The sequence below is a fragment of the Microdochium trichocladiopsis genome (genome assembly GCF_020744255.1).
Source record: "Microdochium trichocladiopsis strain MPI-CAGE-CH-0230 chromosome Unknown B0I36scaffold_9, whole genome shotgun sequence".
In the NCBI taxonomy this organism is placed as follows: Eukaryota; Fungi; Ascomycota; class Sordariomycetes; order Xylariales; family Microdochiaceae; genus Microdochium; species Microdochium trichocladiopsis.
In genome coordinates, this window is record NW_025763552.1 from 1,048,193 (window position 1) to 1,070,488 (window position 22,296).

At 55.9% G+C, this 22,296-nt stretch overlaps 8 protein-coding genes across 8 annotated transcripts; 7 read left to right on the top strand and 1 right to left on the bottom strand.

The window, feature by feature from the left end:
• Positions 1-1,137: 1,137 nt before the first annotated feature.
• Positions 1,138-5,975, top strand: B0I36DRAFT_376564 (uncharacterized protein; the record flags this gene model as incomplete). The annotated part of the gene is made up of 8 exons (XM_046160470.1): positions 1,138-2,339; positions 2,423-2,579; positions 2,699-2,852; positions 2,920-2,998; positions 3,084-3,504; positions 3,620-3,818; positions 3,896-4,781; positions 4,958-5,975. 8 exons carry the CDS (start codon positions 1,138-1,140, stop codon positions 5,973-5,975), a joined length of 4,116 nt encoding a protein of 1,371 aa, XP_046008230.1.
• Positions 5,976-7,049: 1,074 nt separating this feature from the next.
• B0I36DRAFT_366610 (uncharacterized protein) lies at positions 7,050-7,991 on the top strand (the record flags this gene model as incomplete). Its single annotated transcript, XM_046159324.1, has 1 exon — positions 7,050-7,991. The coding sequence occupies one exon, from the start codon at positions 7,050-7,052 to the stop codon at positions 7,989-7,991; it is 942 nt and encodes a 313-aa protein (XP_046008231.1).
• Positions 7,992-8,943: 952 nt separating this feature from the next.
• Positions 8,944-10,062, top strand: B0I36DRAFT_352897 (uncharacterized protein; the record flags this gene model as incomplete). The annotated part of the gene is made up of 2 exons (XM_046157163.1): positions 8,944-9,518; positions 9,603-10,062. The coding sequence occupies 2 exons, from the start codon at positions 8,944-8,946 to the stop codon at positions 10,060-10,062; spliced, it is 1,035 nt and encodes a 344-aa protein (XP_046008232.1).
• Positions 10,063-10,356: 294 nt separating this feature from the next.
• B0I36DRAFT_366612 (stress responsive A/B barrel domain-containing protein) lies at positions 10,357-10,804 on the bottom strand (the record flags this gene model as incomplete). Its single annotated transcript, XM_046159325.1, has 2 exons — positions 10,357-10,572; positions 10,706-10,804. 2 exons carry the CDS (start codon positions 10,802-10,804, stop codon positions 10,357-10,359), a joined length of 315 nt encoding a protein of 104 aa, XP_046008233.1.
• A 3,375-nt stretch (positions 10,805-14,179) lies between these two features.
• Positions 14,180-15,663, top strand: B0I36DRAFT_163709 (uncharacterized protein). Its single transcript, XM_046148697.1, has 3 exons — positions 14,180-14,332; positions 14,418-15,078; positions 15,180-15,663. Exons 2-3 carry the CDS (start codon positions 14,473-14,475, stop codon positions 15,531-15,533), a joined length of 960 nt encoding a protein of 319 aa, XP_046008234.1. The 5' UTR covers positions 14,180-14,332; positions 14,418-14,472; the 3' UTR covers positions 15,534-15,663.
• Positions 15,664-16,157: 494 nt separating this feature from the next.
• B0I36DRAFT_331862 (uncharacterized protein) lies at positions 16,158-16,881 on the top strand. Its single transcript, XM_046155034.1, has 2 exons — positions 16,158-16,262; positions 16,619-16,881. The coding sequence occupies exons 1-2, from the start codon at positions 16,176-16,178 to the stop codon at positions 16,802-16,804; spliced, it is 273 nt and encodes a 90-aa protein (XP_046008235.1). The 5' UTR covers positions 16,158-16,175; the 3' UTR covers positions 16,805-16,881.
• Positions 16,882-19,538: 2,657 nt separating this feature from the next.
• Positions 19,539-20,843, top strand: B0I36DRAFT_366613 (uncharacterized protein; the record flags this gene model as incomplete). The annotated part of the gene is made up of 1 exon (XM_046159326.1): positions 19,539-20,843. The coding sequence occupies one exon, from the start codon at positions 19,539-19,541 to the stop codon at positions 20,841-20,843; it is 1,305 nt and encodes a 434-aa protein (XP_046008236.1).
• A 36-nt stretch (positions 20,844-20,879) lies between these two features.
• On the top strand, positions 20,880-22,097 carry B0I36DRAFT_366614 (uncharacterized protein; the record flags this gene model as incomplete). Its single annotated transcript, XM_046159327.1, has 1 exon — positions 20,880-22,097. The coding sequence occupies one exon, from the start codon at positions 20,880-20,882 to the stop codon at positions 22,095-22,097; it is 1,218 nt and encodes a 405-aa protein (XP_046008237.1).
• Between the last annotated feature and the right edge of the window lie 199 nt (positions 22,098-22,296).

Here is a 22,296-nt window from a genome sequence, read left to right on the forward strand (position 1 = left end):
TCATTTCGCTTGCCTTTACCATGTCCGGCTGCTACGTGCCATTTGGCCCCGGGCACACACAGAGTTTTCTTCTCCCTTTACCCCGATCCGAATATGCTGTTCGAATAGCCAGTCCTAGCTCTAGGCTGCTACTAATCCCTGCGTGTCTATTCGGGCCGCGGGTACTCGACCACGATGACTTCTTGGCAGTATAATCCCACAAGGGCTGGGTTCGCCGCCGTTGACGCCGCCTCCCTCATCCTTGCCTTGGGTGTGCGTGATGCAAGGTACCATGTGCCAGCCCACATGTACCCTGCCGTACTCGACCACTTGGCTTCCTGCACACATGTTGGCTTGGCCCTGCTGTAGATGTCGTGCGACTAGAGAGCTGTAGAGTTCGGCCGATAGTGTTGGGCTCCCACAGCTCTGCGGGCCCGACATGTAACAACGAGCGCAAGTCAGCTCTCACTTGAGGGCTTATTCATATAAGCACGTTACGTTGGGGGAGGCCCAGGGGACTCTGTCTATACGGATGGGGCATCAGAGCTGGGGTTCTGTGGATCACCAAGTGGTCCACGAGAGCCTTGGCAGCTGCCAGCATATACCAGGAAAATGCAGGCCTGCAATGGTCGCTGACTAACGTGTTTGATCGGCCGCTGGTTGTCAGGTCGTCGATATAGTGCTGGAAGGATTCAGGATTGTGCTTACTGCGCGGCTTCACGACAGGGGCCGCGGGCTGGGTCTGATGGATTGTTGCATCGGTGAGACTGGCACCTATACCAGGCTGGTGGTTCTTGGCGTGGGCAGCCACACCCAAAAGGCATCCTGGCAAATCGTGTGTCGGGATCGAGGGGCGGATCTGGCTGCAGGGACAGACGCCACGACACACGTTCCTGCGTGGCGGCTCGCATGACAAAGGCGTGACAAGGCGTCGCGTGCCCGATGCAACAAAGCTTGTGAGCACCAAGGAGCCGACTCCAGAGGCAGACCAAGCTCAGCCAGTCTTATCCTATAAAGAAAGCATGCCTCCTGCTAGTCCAAACACAATGGCATCTGTGAACACACAAGCAATAGATAGACGGCTGCAGACTGTACCTGGGGTCTAGGCAATAGTTTTCTCTTACCTGCGGGCCCATCTCCTTCGCCAGACTGCCCATCATGCACCGCAAGCTGGGCCTGGCAGCCGCCCTGTGGTCTGCCCTGCCCTCCACGCAGGCCCAGGAACTGTCATCCATCGACGTCTTCAACCAGCCCGCAGACCCCAACACCTTCTACTCGGACCAGCACGCCTGCCCGCGCGCCTGCGGCGACCTGCCTGCCGATGAGTGGGATGTCTTCTCGTCCTTCCAGCGCCTGCGGGTCTGCGACGAGCCCATGATCTTCCAGCTGGGTCTGTACGCCGGCATCAACAGCGAGGACGAGGCCACGCCCCTGAAGGTGCGCGTGTGCACGACGGGTGACGAGACGTCGCAGGTCAACGCGCTCTTCGAGCCCATCATCACACCCCCCGAAGTCCTCGAGGCGGCAGCCGCCAACATCCTCGCGGCACTGGCTGAGCCCGAAATCGACGACACTGTGGGCAACTTGCAGGAGCGTCAAACCCAGCAGGAGGGAACTGCGCAGTGCGTCGTAGGGGATCCGGCACAGACTTCTCTCCACCTGAGCCGCACAGGCGAAGGCTCTGCCCAGGGTGCCCAGGCCATCCTCGACAGCCTGGCCAAGTACTTTGGCAACACTAAGAGTTGTGAGCGCGTCGCTCTCTTCGGTTATCACAAGGGCACCGTTGCTGGTCTGTACGCGGGCAATGGACTCAACAAGGCCACCTCGGTGGGAGCCATTATCAAGGCGGTCAGCGGTGCCGGAGAGGTGCCCCAGCACGTCTCGGCCGAGGTCTGCGGCACGGGGCGCAACGCCAACCACGTGTTGGGTCTTGTTGTCGACGGCACCGGCGACCTGGCTGCTGTCCAGAAGACGGTGCGAGACTGGAACGAGGCCAAGTGTCTCTCGCAAGACGACACCTCGGCCGCAACCTCGGGCAACGGTGTCGACATCGAGATTGCTGAGCTGCCCATCCCCAAGGTCATCACGGGAGACCTGGCCAGCAACTCTACTGGCATCGCCAACGGCACCGCTCTGGCCGGGAGCTTTAGTGCCGGCATCAAGCGGGCAGACTGTCGTATCGAACGCGTCATCAGTGGTGACAGCTGTGGCTCGCTCGCCGCGCGCTGTGGCATCTCATCCAACGACTTCACCAAGTACAACTCGGCCAAGGACCTCTGTTCTACGCTCAAGCCCGGACAGCCCGTGTGCTGTTCTTCAGGATCTCTACCGGATTTGAAGCCTAAGCCGCAATCTGACGGGTAAGTCTTACGATAATATGAAGCTGCAGCTCCTGAGAGCTGTCTTAGACAATCGTGGGCCCTGGCGCTGACATCACCGACAGCACTTGCTACACGCACTATGTTATTGAGAACGACAATTGTTCTAACCTGGGCGCCATGTATACCCTCACCAATGACGACATTGAGGGCTTTAACAAGGGCGTCAACGGCACCTGGGGCTGGACGGGCTGCAAGAACCTCAAGTTTGGCATGAACATGGTGAGTCGACATGGCCCCCCGCGTTCTCTCTTTCGCCTCGCCGTGATGTTTTGCTCTCACCTAGCATGGTTTTCATGGCTGCCCAGACAAGAGCTAACCCAGGAGTCGCCTTTCGATAGTGCCTGTCCAAGGGCAAGCCTCCCATGCCCGCGCCCGTCAGCAACGCCGTCTGCGGGCCTACCAAGCCCGACACGGAGAAGCCGTCCAGTGGTCAGAACCTGGCTGACCTCAACCCTTGCCCCCTGAATGTGTGCTGCAACATCTGGGGACAATGTAAGTGTCCTAGCGTGACTCCTCGAGACTTCTCCAAAAAGTGAAAGATGCTGATGCTCATGGTCAGGTGGCATCAGCAACGACTTCTGCCTCGAGAAGCGTGGCGAGAGTGGCAACCCTGGAACATCGCCCGAGGGAACCAACGGGTAAGCCACCTCTATGGTGTCCATCCATGGGCCATCAGAAGAATCCATCATCCAGACTGGACTGACACATGTTTATGTGGTGCAGCTGCGTGAGTTCCTGTGGTTCTGAGATCAAGAAGGACGGGACTTCTCCTGCCTCGTTTGGCCGGATTGGCTACTTTGAGAGCTGGAACTGGAACCGGAACTGCCTCAACATGCGGGCGGCGCGGGCCAACACGGACGGCACGTACACACACATCCACTGGGCGTTTAGCGACATTGACCAGTCGAACTGGACTGTGAAAAAGAACGACACCAACGGCCAGTGGACCGAGTTTAAGAACCTCCGCGGCGTCAAAAAGATCATCTCCTTTGGCGGCTGGGCCTTCTCTAACGAGGCGCCGACCTATGACATCCTGCGCCAGGCGATGAACCCTTCCAACCGCGAGACCTTTGCGAACAATGTTGTGAAGTTCTTGAAGGACGAGGGCCTGGATGGCGTAGACTTTGATTGGGAGTATCCCGGGGTAAGTGCGCACCATTGCGGTTCTGCTACGTGTCGACATGTAGCGATGCACAATTATCATCATCAAAAGGCTGCTTTTGTCCGGGTAATGCTAACCTTTGTATTTCTTCACGTAGGCTCCTGACACCGACTTTCCAGGCCTGCCGAGTGACGGACCAAACTACCTCAAATTCCTGCAGCTCATCAAGGGTAAACTTGGTGGAAAGTCGCTCTCGATCGCTGCGCCTGCTAGTTACTGGTACTTGAAGCAGTTCCCAATCAAGGAGATGGCCAAGTTCCTCGACTACATTGTATACATGACGTACGATCTTCACGGTAAGAAACCCCCCAGAAGATTCCTTCTTGTCAACAAGGCTAGGCCGTTCACTAACAACTCTCACCCTCCACTCCAGGCCAATGGGATGCTGGTAACAAGTGGTCCTCGGACGGCTGCCCGGACGGCAACTGCCTGCGCTCCCACATCAACATGACCGAGACGACGCAGGTGCTGGCCATGATCACCAAGGCCGGCGTGTCCCCCTCCAAGATCTTTGTCGGCGAGTCCAGCTACGGGCGGTCGTTCCGCATGGCCAAGGCGGGCTGCGACGGGCCCATGTGCAAGTACACGGGCGACCGGCTCAACTCGGAGGCCGCGCCGGGCCGCTGCACCAACACGTCCGGGTATATTTCGAACGCGGAGATTGAGAACATCCGCCAGACGTACGGCGACGTCAAGAGCTGGCACGACGCGCGATCCAACTCGGACCTCATGGTGTACGACAAGGTCGAGTGGGTGGCGTACATGAGCGACACGACCAAGAACACGCGCCGCGAGCACTGGAAGGGGTTCGGCTTTGCCGGCACCATCGACTGGGCCGTCGACCTGCAGAAGTTCACTGGCGACACCCTCGAACCCCTTAACGACGAGAACGAGGCAGGCGTGAAGCCGCTCGAGAAGTGCAGCGACGTAGGAAAGTACAACAAGCTGGAGGACATTGAGAAGAACGTCGGGAGCATCCCGCTGCACTGCCGGTCCGCACATATGCTCAACGCCATGCAGAAGATCCTGTCCGACTCGCTCTCGGGCTATGACAAGCTGCTCGCCGGCGGGTATGACGAGAGCTTCAAGACGTATGCCGACGTAGTGGTGGACGGCTCCAAGACGGCCGTCGAGGACTTCATGTACGAGAACGGCAAGGACTATTTCACCTGCAAGGTCACCGAGACCATCGACAGCTGCGACCATTGTAACACCTATGACCCAGGCGATAACTACTGCCGGTACTGCGAGGACTACGAGTAAGTATAGTTGTACCTCATCTCTCACGCACTCGATTCCCCTCTGTCCTCCCTGTCTGTCCTTTCCGCCTTTTCCATCACCAACATCACTGGTATACTTTGAGTTGAGGGAGGTTCCAACTCGCCTTTAAGATGACCCCTTTTCGATTGCCTCCGATGCTGAATCAGATGTGTAGCTGCGGATGGTCCAGTATATGCGACCAGCCAGAAGTACTCTGCGGGGACCACGAGAATCGGTACAGAGATATAGACATGCCCTGCCTGCCCGACTACTCGATGCGGGCCGGCGGCAAACCGTCAACCAGATACTGGCCGCAGACGACCCAGTGGAAGCTGCGCTCGGACAAGGAGAACGAGTTCTACGGCGCCCTGTACAAGAGCGTGGGCATTGATAAGGAGAACATCCGGTGGACAGACGTGCACCACTGGGAGTGCACCCCGGCCGACTCCAAGGAGATATGCCGTAAGCGCAACTGGGATATCAACTTCCCCGTGCCTAGCGGCTACGACCGTGAGGACGTGCTCGACCCGAAGGACGTCGTCGAGGGCGCGCGCAAGAACCTGACGGAAATCGGGCCCAGCATGACTAACGTGCTCGACAAGGTCAAGGCAAAGACCTTCCGCGGGAACCTGGACGACATTGTGGACGCCATGGTCGTGCCTATTGTCATGGTCGAGGACGCGGTAGCCCAGATGGGCAAGGTGAAGGAGCTGGCCGACAAGATCGACGCGCAGAAGCGCGAGATGATCATTATGGCCTTCCTCAGCGCCATCTTCTTCTTCGTGCCCGTCATGGGCGCCGTCGTGGGTGCATTCACGTCCCTCGCCAACGTGGCGCGCATCATGGCCCTCATCGGTTCCCTGGGCGGCGCGGGCATGGACATCTACGATATTGTCAAGTCCGATGGCAACGACTTCCTCGCCATCTTTGGTCTCGTGCTGGCCCCGTTCGACATCATCAGCGTCGCCAAGATCACAAAGGCCGCCAACATCCGGCGCGGCATGAAGGCCGACGACATCAAGGCCCTGGGCGACGTGCCCAAGGCCCGCATGGACACCATCGAGCGCATCCGCGGAAACGGCGCGTGCAAGGCAAAGGGCGCCAGGGACCTGACGTTTGATGACTTGTCAATGAGCGGCCTGGACGGGAGAGAGTACGGTTTCGTGCTGTCGCCGGTCCCTTTCAAGGGCTGATCGTCAGCAGAGTGACAGGAGAGACGAGTTTGACACGGACGCATCACGAAGTTGAGCCATTTGGTTCAAGGTGAGGGGGTAACAAAGGATGTAGATAAGTGGCATCGCGCGATGGTGCACAGGCATGCTTGTTGCATCTTCAGAGCGACTCGGTACATAATCCCTTCCACATGGAAACAGCCGCCTACACAGTCAGGCTGTGCACAAAATGAAACATTAGAGCACCATTTCGCCCCTTCGCCCCATCCCGCCGTGATCGTAGTCTTCTCGGTCGATGTTACTAGAATCAGCTGGAGCGGGATCACAGTCTCCACAACTCAAGGTTGCAGGCCATCAGACTGGTAAGCCATCAACGCAACCTGAAGTTCGAGAGCTGTTCCAAACCGTTGTTGCATCCACCAGAATGCATTGAAAAGGTATATCTGGGGAACGCTCTTGGTATTCGAGAATCGCAAATGTTTGCCGTGTCCCAAAGGAACATCTTACAACCAGCGCTTTGCTGGTGCGCAGATACGTTGGCTTCCTGGTGTTGGCCACGCATGGAGCAAAATGCCCGAAAGGTAATTACCAGATGCAGCCACAAGTCCAGAAGAGCACGCTCCTCCATTCGCTCCGCTCCAGAAACAACCTCGGGCTAGATCTCTCAAAAGTTAGGGCCCTTTTTGGCGAGGCGGCCGCCGGCGGCTTGGCCACATTTGGCAATCAGGCACGGGCATGGCTTCGGAGCTGATTGACAGCCAGGCACTATTGGTGTTCTAGATGCGCCAGAGCCCCGTACCGAAGGCCCGATCCGATCGCGTCAAACCCAGAACAGCACGAGCTGGATCTTTTTCAGCTCGAGTCAATCCCTACCACGTGCGCCATCCGCTTGATTCGAGACGGCTCAAGCTTAACTGTGGAAATAAAGGCTGGGCATTATCTGTAAATGGGTCGACCGGGCTTGCTCGACGGGAGTCGCGTTCCGACGCGAAAAGCTATAAGAAAGACCAGCCAGCACGAGCATTCCTTCCGAGATGCGCTTCAGCTGGTCCCCAACCTTTCTGCCTCTCCGAGACGTTCTCTTAATAATTCATAATGGCCCCCGTGTTTTCTATTCCCGCTCCCCAGGGCGGCGTCTGCTCGACTGGCCTCTACCGTGTGCTCGGTGGCCTGGCCGAGGTGCCAGCAGCCCAGGACTTCTGCGCCGCCCACTACCCTGTTGCACCAACATGTACTAGCACCGTTGTCGGACCGGTCAAGACGGTGGCTGCGGCGCCGAAGCCAAAGACGGGAGGCCTGTCCAACAGCGACATTGCCTATCTGATGCAGAGGCTGCACCTCCTGGAGAACCAGTTCCTCAGCACGGCATGCTCCTGCATCGAGACGCCAGGCTGTGTCACAGTCACGGTTCCCAGCACGACCTCCAGCTCCGTCCGTACGTCGTCGACCGCGGCCCTAACTTCATCAACTACCCTCGTCACCTCCACGACTTCGACCTCCTCTACTGTATCCGCCGCTCCCTCCTCCACTTCATCAGCGGCTCCCTACTCTACCTCATTGGTCTTGCCCACTTCTACCTCCTCAGACGCTCCGACATCGTCATCGACGACCAGCACCAGCTCCACCCTGCCTAGTTCTACCAGCAGTGCCGCCACAACATCAAGCCTCGCCAGCTCAGAGTCTACTACGACATCCTGGATGACTAGCACGACAGAGACACCCACAAGCACCTCAACGACGACTTCTGCATCAGCCTCGGCGACGCCTGCTGATGGCGACGGCGATGATGACGACGAGCCATACCCTCAGGAGCCAACTCCCCAGGAGCCAACTCCCCAGGAGCCCACTCCCCAGATCACCCCTCAGATCACCCCCCAGCCCACAGAGTACAACACCCCGGCGGAGAACACCCCTCAGATAACGCCCGTCCCTACCGAGTACAACACGCCTGCTGCGCCTACTCCTATTGTGAACTGGACCGATGACGGCGAGGTCGAGGAGAGAGACATCCCTGGGTTGGAGCTTTCGGCAGAGTAGTGTGCTGGGGGCTGGCTATTGACGTAGATGTGTGTGCTTCTACCAACATGCGAATAAAGATTAGTAATGATCACACGTGATGACTGCGATCGAATTGAACCTGTTCTCTCTGTATGACTATAGTGTGCAGGTGAGAGAGTAGGAGAGGTGGATGCACTAGCCGAATGCTTTCCCTGTCTCAAGTCCTCGCATCTGGATGCATCTCTGAGCAACGAGTCTCAGTGACGAGTTCGTCAGATGGAGTATTGAAAGCAGTCAATCTGGGCGTGCAGTCTACAGATGTGATTTCACAGTCAATGGCCAAGCACACAAGTATGCCTGCTTCAAGGCAAACAACCCGCTAGATCGACAAACAGGGGTCATGTCCATTCGGTCCGCCTGGCGCCTTGGCTCTCATTTCTGCGGGGGGAGTCTACCAGTTGGTCGGTCACTTTACGTCATCAAGGGAAGCTTGGGTGGTGGTGTTGTCCCCAGGCGATTGCCTGAACTGAAAGCCACCAGATCGCCTCCCATATGTAGTGAGACATCCCTGCTGGGCCGGCGCGGGGCACAGCGAGGCTTAAATGCCGGCAATGCGGCAGAAGCGAGGTGCACTAGCTGTCTTGGCAGGAGACTCGCATGTCGTGGCCGAACCGAGACATTGGTGGGCCTCCAATCACGAGGCATCTTCCACATTTTGACGTCACTCGCGGAGATCTTTTATATGGTATGATTGTCTGGCTGCCAATGGCTGTCTTGTATGGGCCGACTACAATGTCATCGTGATCGAATTGGGGGTTGACCAACGTTATAAATATATGCATCGGCTGATCTACAAAGCAGTCGGCGTGGCTGTCGTGAAGACCACGAGACACAGCTCAGGCCTGTGAACCTTGGCGATAATCCGCAATAGTCTACAAGACTCTCTACGTCCCCTCCTCTTGGTCGTCGAAACGAGTACGTGGTCTCCAATATGCTCTGGAGAAACCAATCTGGGTGCGGCATGCTGGCCGCCTGGATCGCAGCACTATGGCTCACGATTCTGCTGCCAGCCAGCCATGCAGCTCCAGACTATGCAAACATTAACCCAGATCCAGACGCCTGGGGCGTGGTGCCAGTCCCCGGTTTCCGCCTGGATCGTCAGTACCCGGGCCTTTCCAATGAGACCAACAGCACGGACGGCACAACTCGCTGGGAGCTTGACCTGCGAATCAATCGAAACGCACCCAAGACATCCTCGGGGGCGGGCGCAGGGACCACCAATGTGACGCGGGTCACGGTGCAACTGCGACCTCCTGCCCCGGGACAGCCCGGCGCCGTCCTCGACAACCAGACTGGGAACTGGTCTATCGATGACCCACGTGCCACCGATTCCTGGAAGCTCATCATCGTCTCCTTTGCGATGGGGTCCCTCGACCAGCTGAAGGCCGTGGAGGACGGTAATGATAAGCAAAGAGGATCCTGCCCGACGAGTGTGATGAGCGAGCAGTGCGCCAGGGACATTCGGGAGTCGATGGCTACGAATTCAGGCATCAAGGCGGGGAATGGGTTCGCCCTTGGCGCCACACCAAACAGATGCACTGACTATCGGTCTTGGGGTGCCTTCAGTGGGTCTTCTCTTCATTGATATAGCTTCTTGGCTTGCCCAAACCGTCGCATGTTGAATCGTCTTACTGGGATTCTTTACAAGACTAACCGCCTACCCTCAGCTGTGTCCATGAACGACCGCTTCAACGAGACGACAACCTACTTCAACGAGATCACAAGAGAGGAGCTCGAGAATGCGTACGACGTGTGGGGCTCCGTCACCCATCCATTCGCCTTGGTCTGGGCTCACAGCAACACGACTGCACAAGGGGAGGCCCTAGACGATGATCATGTGGTGCTTGCCTGCGTCAAGGTCGACAGTACGGCTCCAGGGGTTCCCATGCCTCAGGCGGTAGCTCAGCAGCCCGGGGCAGGCGAACCCGCGGCAGGCGAACCCGCGGCAGGCGAACCTGGAGCGGGCGCGACCTTGAAAGGGTCAAGTGGCTGGCGGATGCTAGGTGGCATGGTCCTGGCAGGACTCATAACCAAAGAGATTGTGTTCTAGGAGCACGACATCAACTGAGACCAGCTCATCTGCATGTGGAGCATTTTTCTGGGCGGATGAAGAACGAAGACTTGAACTTCCATAAAGATACCACCGTTGTGATAACATGTATTCACGATCGAACCTGGGACATACTTTGCGCATATTTTCCAATCGCGCAAGTTGATCACCTTTCTGTCCGTTTCAACCTCAACCCCGCTCCGTAATGCATGCAATGCTAAAAATGCAACCCGCGGAATGACGCAAAGGGCGCGAACAGCCAAACACCACCAAATGCCGCCATCGGAGCATGAACTACTCGAGCGCGTTCTCAAAGTACACGACCATGTTTCCCTGGCTCACAGTCTTGGCGTAACTCTTGAGATCCGCGTGCGCGGAGCACGCGCTGTCGTAGTACGCCATGTCGTCGGCAGACGCGAACGTCGTCTGCACGGCAAAGGTGTACCCCTGGGACCGCTGGTCCGGGAACGCGCTGCCGACTTTGGCGCCGAGGATGTACGGCTTGCCGTCCTGTGTTTTTGGCCCCTTCCGTTAGTGGTTGGAAAGGGAGAGCGCGAGAGAGAAAGAGAATAGATTTCATAACATGGATTCGTGACACAGCGAGTGCTGAGCAGGATTCCGTGTGTGCCCGGTCCGGACTCACCTTGAGCGCCCGCTGCTGCAGGGTCTTGTAGATCTCGACCAGCTTGGCCCGGGCTGCCTCCTCGGGGATCTTGAAGAGAGTGATGCGGTTGACGGTCATGGTGGGCGGTTCTTCTTGGAAGTTGACTTTGAGTGGGCTTTGCTTTGCTTTGCTCGGGAAACTATGGCGATTTGCAGTTGCAAAGGTATAGAGTATCGTGGCTGAAAAAGTCACGCGTGAGTGCCGGCAAATAGGAGTCCGGATCGGCCTCGAGTCATGTATGGGGGGAGTCGGCAATGCCGGTACCGCAGACCGCCCGCTGGCCGAGTCTCGCTGTGGTTCTCTCGTCGCTGCTCCGCTTTCCCCCGGGCACTATTACTCCGGCCCCAAGTTCTGAGGCGGGGGTTCTCCACCACGCTACGGCTCTTCATTTATCCTCCTCCGCCGTTAATCCCGCGATCGGCGGGGTGTCCCTCACTGACTGTGGCAATTGCCGCGTGTCAGAATGCTGACCTTCTCGGAAGTCTACGACACGCCTCACTTGACACGACATCGCAACACGGCAGTGACAATATCCAGCAACTGTCGGGCCATGATTCCCGGTGTTCATCGATACAATTGCAGCAATGGATATGCGGCGACTTTGTCAAACATACATCACTTGTGAACTGAGTCGCTACCAAGAGCGGCTATTAGCGGTTCTACAGGAAAGGAGACAAGTATTGAAGGTGTCCCATTGTACTTCACGGAGCGAAGCGGGCAGACTCCTCCGTTTATGACAGGACTCCGTTTGCCACTGCACTTGTGTCGGCCGCTACCAAGTGAGTGGTGCGATAGAGCTAAAGCCTGTATATAATAGGCGGAACGAGAGTCTCAGAGGTACAGGAGCTATGGTGTTACGTTTTGTGCACAGTGATACTTTTCCAAGTCAGGCTTGATTGTGCAGGCATCCTTGCAAAGCAACAAACACATGAAGATGTGGGCACTTTTTGTTAGACTGTACAGGGTGCACACACGAGTACATGGGGGCATTGCCCATTGCAACGCTCGAGTAAGAGAGTTCGGTGATATCAATGGAAACCAAATCAGCACGCGCAGAATGCATCAATCGATAAGCAAGATCGCTAAATAACTCAAGCCGGGCTTAACAAGATATTGGCTGCTTGGGACTTTGTACACTGTGTAGACGTATCCATCTTATACACAGGCCGGCGGACCTGAGGACTGCGCCAGATGGTAGTTGCAAGAGAAAGTTCACCTGACTTCGTGTTGAAATCTTTAGGATTTGAGCATCGATGATTGTATTCTGTAGAGACTGTACTCAGCGAGAGCCGATGAAACTGAAATGCAAAGCAAGAACGTGATACTGTTCCCGGGCCAGTGGGAAAGAACAAGGAAAACGACAGAAATCCAAAACACCACTATACGGAAAGCTGCTAGGCACTTTCCTTCCTGAAACCAAATAAGACCAATCTCCTTACGAAGAAGGGCTTCCTAGTCCGCCGTCACACCCATGGCTGAAGCGTTTCGAAGAGAGTGAAGTTGACTCAGTACGGGTATCCTCCGCATAGCGAGCAATACGGTTTCTTATCTTTGTTCAATAGGACGTCGCATTCCCTGTTGCAACTCGTACACCACTGCCCGTTCACGAGCTCGTCGCGGTTGACGACAGTCATGATGATTGTCTGTGTCCTGTCAGCCTGTGGCATGCATGACAACAAGATCAGACTTACATTTGCGTTTCGGGAGTCGACGCAGAGTTTTCCGGTGCGTTTAATGTTGGATCTTGGGGGTCTTTGATTGCTGTGTGAGGCTGTGAGCTTCTCTGCTTCATCGTCTGCCTATGAGGGTGATTTCTGGTCTTTTTGTAACCGATCCGGATCCTACCTCCAGCGTCATCTTCGATTCTTAGACAAAGAGATTCCCACGGTGAACTACTAACGCTACCAACGCTTCTCTGCCATCGAACATGACACAAAGAAGTCGTGTCCGGGCAACGTTCTGATCTGCCAACCGTTCGATAGAGTAGGTCACGAAACAAAGAGAATAATTTTGCCGACATTCTTGAGCTGTTGCCTACTACCTATCTGACGTACGAATTCCGCGGCCAAGGTACTATACTGCCTTGTACTGAAGGACATAACATCCAATCGCACAAAGAGAAAGTGTGAACGCTGACTGGAGAAGATTTGCTACATATTCTGGCAGCAAGCAGTGCAGGAATGCATGCTTCGCAGTTGTAGCATCAAAGAAGCACGCGGACAATCTTCACTACCGCTGCGCGCTCTGCTACATTCCAGTAGACGCACAGCGCTCGATGACAACGTCGAGAACAGTTGGTGACTTCGTACGGAATGCTTGTTTATGTGAGCTTGTGTGAGCTGCGAAGCAATGCCCTGGTGACCTCGCCAACGTCAGTACCTACTTTTAGGTACATCTCAATGTGCATGCCGTCCAAAGCTGTGCACTGCCGTCACGAAAAGCGGTCCAGATTATGGATGCATCCTTGGCATGCCTGTATGGCCAACATAACGGTGAATACCGCATGTTGCAGAGCGGCCCGACCAATGGCAAGACGCCACTCCAAATTGGTTCGCTCCACATCTTTGCGCGTACACTCTCTCGTTGTTGGTTGGTAAGGTTTCATGCGTTGGCCTAGATGCATGTTGGCTGCACGTCCCCGCCTTTGACAAACCAACATACCCCTAGGCATCTGTCGGGGCGCAGCGAAAGGTATTTCCATCCCCCCTTGATCCTCCGTCCGCTGTTGTCTCGTTCTCGACCGCCTAGCAAACGCACAAAAGTTTCTCGCTTCCGAGCATTCCCCAGCGAGACCACACGACCTCCAGCACCAGCAAGGACAAACAGATCATCTACACTCCAAAATGTTGGTGAAAGTCGACCACGAGATTCTTGAGGATTTCAAGGCAAAGCTTCTGGCGACTCTTGGTGCTCCCACTGGCACGCGACCACCGCCGAGACGTCATCTACAGCGAAGTTATCATAACCCGCAAGCATCCGATTTGAGCGGCTGGCCTGCCCCCGACAACGATTTCACACGCAGTGGCAGTCGAGTTCCATGCGAGCGCGCCTGGTCTGCTGTCCTCGTCCTCCCTCTCGCGGCAAAGGACGACCCATGGGGAGACGATGACACCTCTTCGGGACCTCTGTCGATTCGACTTGCACACAGAGATTACAACCATGGCACAGAGAGTATACTCCGGCAAGCTGCCGAGGCCATCCACAAGGCATGGCCCAACGCGACTGCAGGCCAACACAAACGTCATGTGAAGCTTTGGCGCCACACACCTTCTACTCAGACCGGGAGGCTAATGCTCGACCACATCTCAGCAATGGAGCCAGTGGTCAGTTGGCTTGCTTCGCAAGATTTGCTTCCCGGAGAAAGTGCAGAGGCACATTTCCTGACTCTCAGCGCGAATGGCAACGTAAATCTCTTACGTGGTGACAAGGTTTGTCGGCTGACTGTAGTGGGACCGTCGGGACGTCCACGCCAGCTAATACGATCTACACGCCTTTCTAGCAATTCATTTTCCCATGCCCACGCGCAAGAGTCGATTCACCATGGAAGAGTGATCTTGAGATAGAGCCAAACAATGCCGCCATCGGGCCTCGCTGGGGTCAGTTCTGGTAAGATGGTCTCGATGTCATCGTTGCGGCTATTACGCAGGCCACTACACCTATCTCGGAAGGCTGATTGGACATTCGTATACAGGTCATTCCAACCATCAGAAGCCGGCGTCATCTCGTTCCCTATTATTGTGGCCACTATGATCCTCACCCACCTTCCAAACAAGCAAGGCATCGAACCGGAGACGCTGAGACAGTATCCAGATGCCGACCTGTCATGGTGTTTTGATTTCCTTCATGCACATTGCCGGCTTGAAGGACCTAATGAGGACGAAGAGCTCGGGATACGAGACATTCAGGACTGGTCGCTTGAAACTTACGGAGACCCATGGCTGTGCATGCATTTCACCATGCATGGCTTTGGACAACCAGACGATAGCACGCCACAAGAGCATCCTCCTGCAGCAGGTTTGCGGAGGAGCAGACGCCAGATACACACTCGTTACGCAGGCACGTTTTACGAATGGCGGACCACAATCGCCGTCCGTTTGGCGACGACAAAAGACAAGCACGGGAGAGTTGCGGAGTCTACTGAGGACTGCAACGTTGTCGGCTTCACTCTGGATGACGGGGCGCACGAGCGGTGGGGATGGCAAGATGGAGATTGGAGCGATAAAACGCTTGTCTGTCCCGACGAGGCTCGCGGTGTTGCCGTGTTTCAGCGACTGCTGTGGCATAAGTTCTCTTGGTGGCACGGATCATGGAAATGCCTGTTAACCTCATTGCGCAGAGTTATGGATATAGAGGTAAGTCTTGTCTTCTTAACGTGGGCCTATCCAAAGAGCCCACTTCACGTCACCTGGCCGCTATTGAGAGATATACTGAGCTATGCTAATGCAGCTTATAGGACGAGCATTTGGCTACTGATAATGAAACTTTCGACCGTCTGATGCACGACAATGATGCATCTACAAAGTCGAAACAGTATTTCACGATTATGAAGTTGACGAGGACTTTCAGGAGACACATGGCTGTCACACCCCGGAACCTGGCAATTATGAGGGAGTACTGGACTTGTACATTCCCAGGACACGCTTCAGATACACCCACCCGTTTCAGCCAGCCCACACAGCAGGCAATAAACCGGAATTGGGACAACTTGGAGGCCCATCTGGCTAAGCTCCACAAGGATCTCGTTGACGCTACCCGCGAGATAGAAGCAGAGGCAAGGGAGTCCTGGCGAGACGTAAGCCTCACATAAAAGCATTCGATACAACCCGCTGCTAGTCTTTCGCTTGGCACGAACTCCTTCGAAATTCTTTCTCTTTTGCCTGAATTATATGCTAACCTGTTTGCGTGGACAAAAGTTGGCAAGCATGATGAGACACGAGAACGTTGGAGCGACTATTCAGTCGGATTGGCGCGTGGTCCTGCAACAGAACTTGAATCTTGCATCAAGTTTTGTTGTCGCGGCATTCGCCATGTTCATGCTGTTGAGCAGCGCTGGGCGCCTTGGGTGGAATGACTAGTAAGCTCCAGGCCACAGAGGAACTAATGGCACTGAGAAATGAGGGTTGGACAAACTTTCTTGGAACCCTGCTTGCATCGTGTCGATACAACCTCTCCAGTCTATACATTTCATATCATGACATGTCCAAAAGAGTTTCCCCGCCATGCACATTTCATACTCTGCGTGCTGGTGAAGCCTTTTTGGTTTTCCGAGAGTTCTGCTCCATTTCCAAACTGGGCAATCTCGCTGCCTCTTCCAGCATCTGTAAACACCAAGAGTCCGAACAACGCACAAGTCTCTATGCAACTAGGGGGGGGGGGGGGAGGGTTTCGTGCCACATCGCTCAAGATCCTCGGAGACGAAAAGGCCCCGTGTGTGTGACTTCGATACGTCATGATCGGCTCAAAAAGTATGCTTGGGCCGAAAAATGCCCTGACCATGCATGAGGTTTCAGCCGGTTGCATGGAAGTTGAGTTCTGTCTAAACCGAGTGAGTTAGGGGATCTAAAGCCGAGTGCTTGCGAAAAGGTGAAAATGAGAAACCAGATAGATCATTCTTCGCAATGCGATGCGAGAAGTTGGAGATCAGTGGGCAGAACACACTTCCAGTAGCTCAGGCCAGGCGGACGGGTCCAGTGCAGTGCCGGAGTTGACCAGATGGCTGGGGTTGAACAACCAGTATCAGTGTTATCAGCGATGGACTCCTCCTCGAGCGGACGACGATAGATGAGAAGGCCCATATTGATGCTGTAGACACCGCTACCACTTGTAACCCAACCATAACCTCTGCAGGCAAGTTGCAAGTCTCGACACACACAACCACAGCGACACACTTACAAATATACCTTCATAACACGAGCAGGTCTTGAGCCTCGCTCAAATCGTCGACCACACCGCATCCCAGCTCACCCCTGCCACAGATGCCACGAGCAGTGCAAAGGAAGCACTGAAACCGATACACACCATTATCGTCGATACAGGTCCTATCGTCAAACCCGACTTATCCGTCAGTACGCTTCTTAGCTAGGCCGTCGGGCTGTAGACTCTCCCGTCTACTACTACCAAGATTCAAGACGCCGCGACGCGTAGCAGTATAGATTCGATACTTGTGACAACCCGACCAACAGGTCGCAAGATCGGGCCAGGGACAAGGGCAGGTCATGCACGCGGGACGGCACACCCCAGGTTACGTAAGCATTTCATTATGTCAGCAGGATATGTGGATCGGAACATATCCAGCGATCCAAGGATATGTGGATCGGAACATATCCAGCGATCCAAGGATACACCTCCTTGAAACCACGATGAAGGACAAAGGATATAATGCGAAGGATTCCCTAGATAGACAGTCATTACCTTTGTACTTCAGCGATCAATCTAAGTATCATTCTCACCCTTCACTTGACCTAGTCACTCAATTGATCCGAGTGTGATATCTCGCAAGAGACACGAACGACAACCCCTCGAGAACACGACAAGCACGGAGTCAGTATTGCATGAGGTTGCTACCTGCCTTATTCAGAACATAAACCCCACCGCGCCGATCAGACGGTTGACCCCGGAGATCGGATCGTGACAATACTCTTGCAGTTCCTTAAGCTACGCAACCCGAAGCCGGAGAGTATAAGTTAAGTTCATACGGGGATTTTACGCATCGTATAGGAGATTTAGAGGTACTTAGAGGGCTAGATATTCACCTTATTACGCTCACGTATAAGCTCGAGTATAAGCGGAATAGTAGAGTGTGAGGCGTAGTTCAGTATTCGCCAGGAGGCTCTGAAGGGTTCCAATATGGGTTCCTATAATCAGTATCTCTTCCACGTACGACCATAGGATCGAGAATACTGAGGGTCCCGTCCGCTCCCCTGTACATAAGCTCGATACCGCCGAATCAGTAGTTGGGTCGGTGACGACCAGCGAATCCTCGGTGTTGTACGTTTTGCAATTTGATTTTGTTTTTTGGGCAAGTTTGCCTTGAACCCTGCCTATCTTTTCGGGGTTCTTTGCGCTTTCGTGGTGGTGGCGCTGCTTCCAAAAGCGGTAACAATCACTGCATGTGTTATCAGAGTGGCAAGGGAACGATTGCGCCTCGATCTCAACAATACCCCACGCTCGGGTGACGGGACTTCTTGTTATGAGACATTTAAACATGTTAATTACTCTTAATCAAACTGGAGGTGATGTTTATTATGATCAAAGTTGTCTTGTCTTGGTTTTTGGTCAGCACAGTGTAGTAATACACAGCCATCGCATTGCCTTCTTTCCCCCTGTCCTCGGGGCTCACACACACTTAAGCGCCAGACCATTCTGATTGCGACATCCATCGATAAGCGCCTATGTCCGTGAGGTTGTGCATCGGCTGAGAGGGACCCTGTACCCAGGCCGTTCAGTATGTTGGGTCTCTTGCTGGGCAGCCAGGACCTTGTTCAGACCAACATATCTTGTCTTTCTCGCCTCATGCATCTGTCTGGGTAACTTTCGCAGAGCACAGGGACGAACACGACACCTGGCCGTCGACGACGACCTGGCTCGGATATGATCCAAGAGAACCTGGCCAAACGTGTCATAAAATGCGGGCGCGTTTCGGTCCCAAGAGTGGTACGTCTCTCTGAGCGATTCCAGCCCATGTTGTTCGATTTTTTGACTGGGAGGAAGCTGCTTTGGCGCTCGAGAACGAGAACAGGGGCAGAAAGAACAAATCCTGCTCTTCACGACTCAGTTTGTTCATGGACGTAGCTTTGATGTTGTCATCAACTCTAAACAATACCTAGAGAGTATGCCAACGTGTCACATCGTGGAATAACGCGACGTCCACGGAGAACTAGCCTTGCAGGGCGCACCAATCGGGTTGGTGAGCATGGTCATCATATTGTTCGAGCACTTGTTGAGACGGAAGTGATCTTCTTCATATAATAGACTGCATGTTACGGCAGAAACCAGTGCCATCAGGGCAACCCCAAGGTATATACCAAGGCAGCAGCCACATCCTCTAGTGTCAAATCACCTTGGCCCAAGATGCATCAGCCCAACAAGTGGACGCCAAGCTTGCCAACACGAGTTGCATGGAAGTCTGCCCGCTTAGAGAGTGGTTGAATAGTCCAAGTTGTCGCAACGCAACCGTGTCGTTTTGGGGTAATAGCGGCAATTTTGCCCTAGACCAACGACTTTCAAGGTAGTGCCAGAAGCGATTGCTGCTCTCTCCGTGCGGGCGGGGTGGGTGAATATCTTTATCAAAATAGCTAAACAGTTACTGAATTATGATCAGCATGCAGCATCTACAGTTTTGGCCGCGGATGACTTGCACTAAATCTTGACGGGAGAGTTCAAGATTCTAGGCAGTACAGTGCACCGCTGCTTAGAGATATATATGCGCTGTGTCCGTTTTGTGTTCGGGGCGAGAAACATGGTACCCACCGAGACCGACCCTGGGACTGGAATACCCGTGATAGCCTACTTGACGCTGTCGGCAGGGTTGCCGTCGCCCCGCTAGACCATGTTGCATCAGGGGTAGCAGTGGGTTCTCCAATACCCGGCGCCAGCCTTCTTAGATTCGCCAGCACTCCCTCCCTCTGACGACCAGTCTCCTGCACTGCAGGGACGCCAACTTTACCGAGCAGGGAGGCCACCCAGGAACCTCTACCGCTCTTCGATAGCCGCTTTTCCACGCAGAGTAGTCTTGCCTGCAAGAGACACACTCAGCAGCCTGCCCAGCACCCTTGGAGACCCCCGAACAAGGACAAGCGCCGAGACGGCCAGCATGGTCAGCAAAGCTGCAAGCCGGCCCGGGGACGCCTCGGCCCAGCCGCCGCCCCCTCGAGACGGCTTGAAGGGGCGGGCTTACCACACCAAGTCGCGGGCCGGCTGCTTCTCATGCAAGAAGCGCCACGTCCGGTGCAACGAGGGCCAGCCGGCGTGCTCCTCGTGTCAGCGGCTACTCCTGCGCTGCGAGTATCCCCAGGGACCGCGCCGGCCGGCCAGGAACGCCGCCTCGGCAAAGCAGCAGGCCATGCAGCACGTGCTCTTGCCGGTCGAGCAGAGCGAGGAGGAAAACGCTTCCTCATGCCACGCGCCACCCCGAGTAGGAAAAGCACTAGTAGTCTTAGCTGCGGCAAGGAGCACACGGATGCCCAGGCACCTGTGGACGGTGGACGACACGGCGCGGGCCATTGTGCACGCCGGTTTCGCGACTTTCGACCCCGCCGGCCTTACGCGGAGTAGGCTATTTGCCTACATCGTACCGCGCGAGAGCCTGCATAAGGACTGCTACCGGTACGTATGCCTCGCGATCCGGGACCTGAGCAGGTCGCCCAACACGGCGGTGCGGGCCAGGGGCTTCCATGCGCTGGGCCAGACCGAACACTTTCTCCCTCTCCAACCCGGCGGCAAGGACGACGGCAACAGCAACATCAGCAGGAACAAGAGCAGACATGGCAGCGCAGGAGCTGGAACAGACAAGCACCTCGTCGCAGCGGTGGGCAACTACGCTCGCGCCCTCGCCGCCTTCCGGGACGCCCTGCCAAGCATGGCCCCCCCGGATATCGCCTACGCTACCGTGTGCTTCGCCGTTCTCGAGCTCCTGCAGGGCCATGTCACCTCGCGTAATGTCATTATGCTCGCTGGAGTGGCGCTCCTCCGCCCTTACGTCGTAGCCCCGCGAGAGACGCGGCCCGACGGCGCGGTCCGGTACGGCTTGCACCCGCGGTATGCCGACTCCCGCGAGCTGTGCGACACCGAGGCCGTGATTGTCCGGTACGCCGCAGCAGGCGTGCTGGGGGGCCTGACGGTGCCGCTCCCAGGCGTCGAGTCAACGTCGTCACCTCCAGACGAGCCCAGGAGTCACGGCAGAAAGAGACCCTCGCTGCCGACGTTACATCTCCCTGACACGCTCCCGGCACCTCCTGAGCTGCCACACGACGATGTTGATGTTGATGACGGCGGCCTGACAAGCTCAATGGACATGGACACGCTGCGGCGCCAGTGGGATGCATTCCACGGCACACTCGAGTCGTGGCTTCTCAGCCGGTACTGGGCCATCGCCACCGGCTACACGCTCGACGCCTGACAGCACCTTGCTGAGGAGACCTGGCTGAGGGCGCATATGGCCGTCTGGCAGTGCAGACTCTGGCGGATGATAGGGGTCCTTCAGAGGGACGGGCAACAAGGAACAGGACAGATCCGGAACTTGACAACGCTCAAGATACTAAGCGTGTACCTGCACTGCTACCAGATCTCTCTGGCCACCACTGCCTGGGTCCCTCCCGCCAACAACACTGCTGCCAAGGACGGGCAGGACGGGCCCAGCACCACCGGCTTTGCAAGACACCCTGCGCTGGAGGTCTCCGGGGAGGTCGACGCCGCGAGTCTTGCAGGACTCACGCGCCTGCGGTCGCGCGACCTAGGCGGCTTCGGCGTGCTGTGCTTCGCCGACATGTTCCTCGACTGCACGATGCTTCCAGTGATTGCGAGACAGGCAGCACAGCAGATCAAGGACACGACGGGCACTACGACGACGGCGGAAGAGCTTGAGACGCTTCTCACCAAGCGGCAGCTCGCGCTTCTCAGCTTGCTGGGGCGCACGGTGGAAAGGTCGATCGACGAGCATGAAGAGCAGGTTTTCGGGCGGAAGAACAAGCCACAGCAGCACCACCATGTCGGGGCCGCTTCATCCACGGCAGCCGCCACAGCATCGGGATATACGACTGCTGCCTCGTCGCCGGGTTTCTCGGACGCATCACAGTACCAGGTCGCACCTCGCGAGGGCCACGAGGACTCTGCTGCCGCCACGCATCCTGCTGCTGCTCCTGTTCCTGCTCGTCGTTCTGCCAGGCACGATGAACATGGCAGCAGCAGCAGCAGCAGCAGCAATGAAGAATGCGTGGCAGGCAACTCATCATTGACACCGACGGCAGCGGGGCCACTATGGCCAACCGCGGCGCCATCATCTGTCTTCCCAGAAACGCTGTGCGACGCACACATCTGGCCCCTCTCAGGCCCCTCGTCTTCCCCATACCACCCCCCCTCCTCATCATCCGTTTCTCCCTCTGACCCATCATCATCTTCATCACCGTCCTCTACCTCGTCGTCGTCATCATCCTCTGTGCCACAAGGACAGATCCAGCAGCAGCCGCAAAAGGCACAGCCGCAACACAAAGAGCAACACCACAGCCAACAGCAACCCCCCTTCCATCCCGGCGACTTCCAGGTCGTCCCGTTCGCCGCGAGGAGGGAGCTCACTCTCAAGTGCATACCGATACACGTCGACACCGCGCTGGCGGGGCTGCTCGAGGGCGTGTTCTACGCCAAGGTCGTCGCATGATGCAAGCTTGCGGCCGCCCTTCCCGGAAGAAAGAGAGGGAGAGAGAGAGAGAGATGCGCGCCTTCCCTCTCTAAATAATAGGAACAACATGACGACAAGCCTCGGGCGCGGGAAGTCGAAGTTTCTTTGCAGAGAAAAGTGTCGTGGGGGCACCGAAACTGTTTGTGTCGCGGACATTGTAGGCAGTCGGTTACAGAAA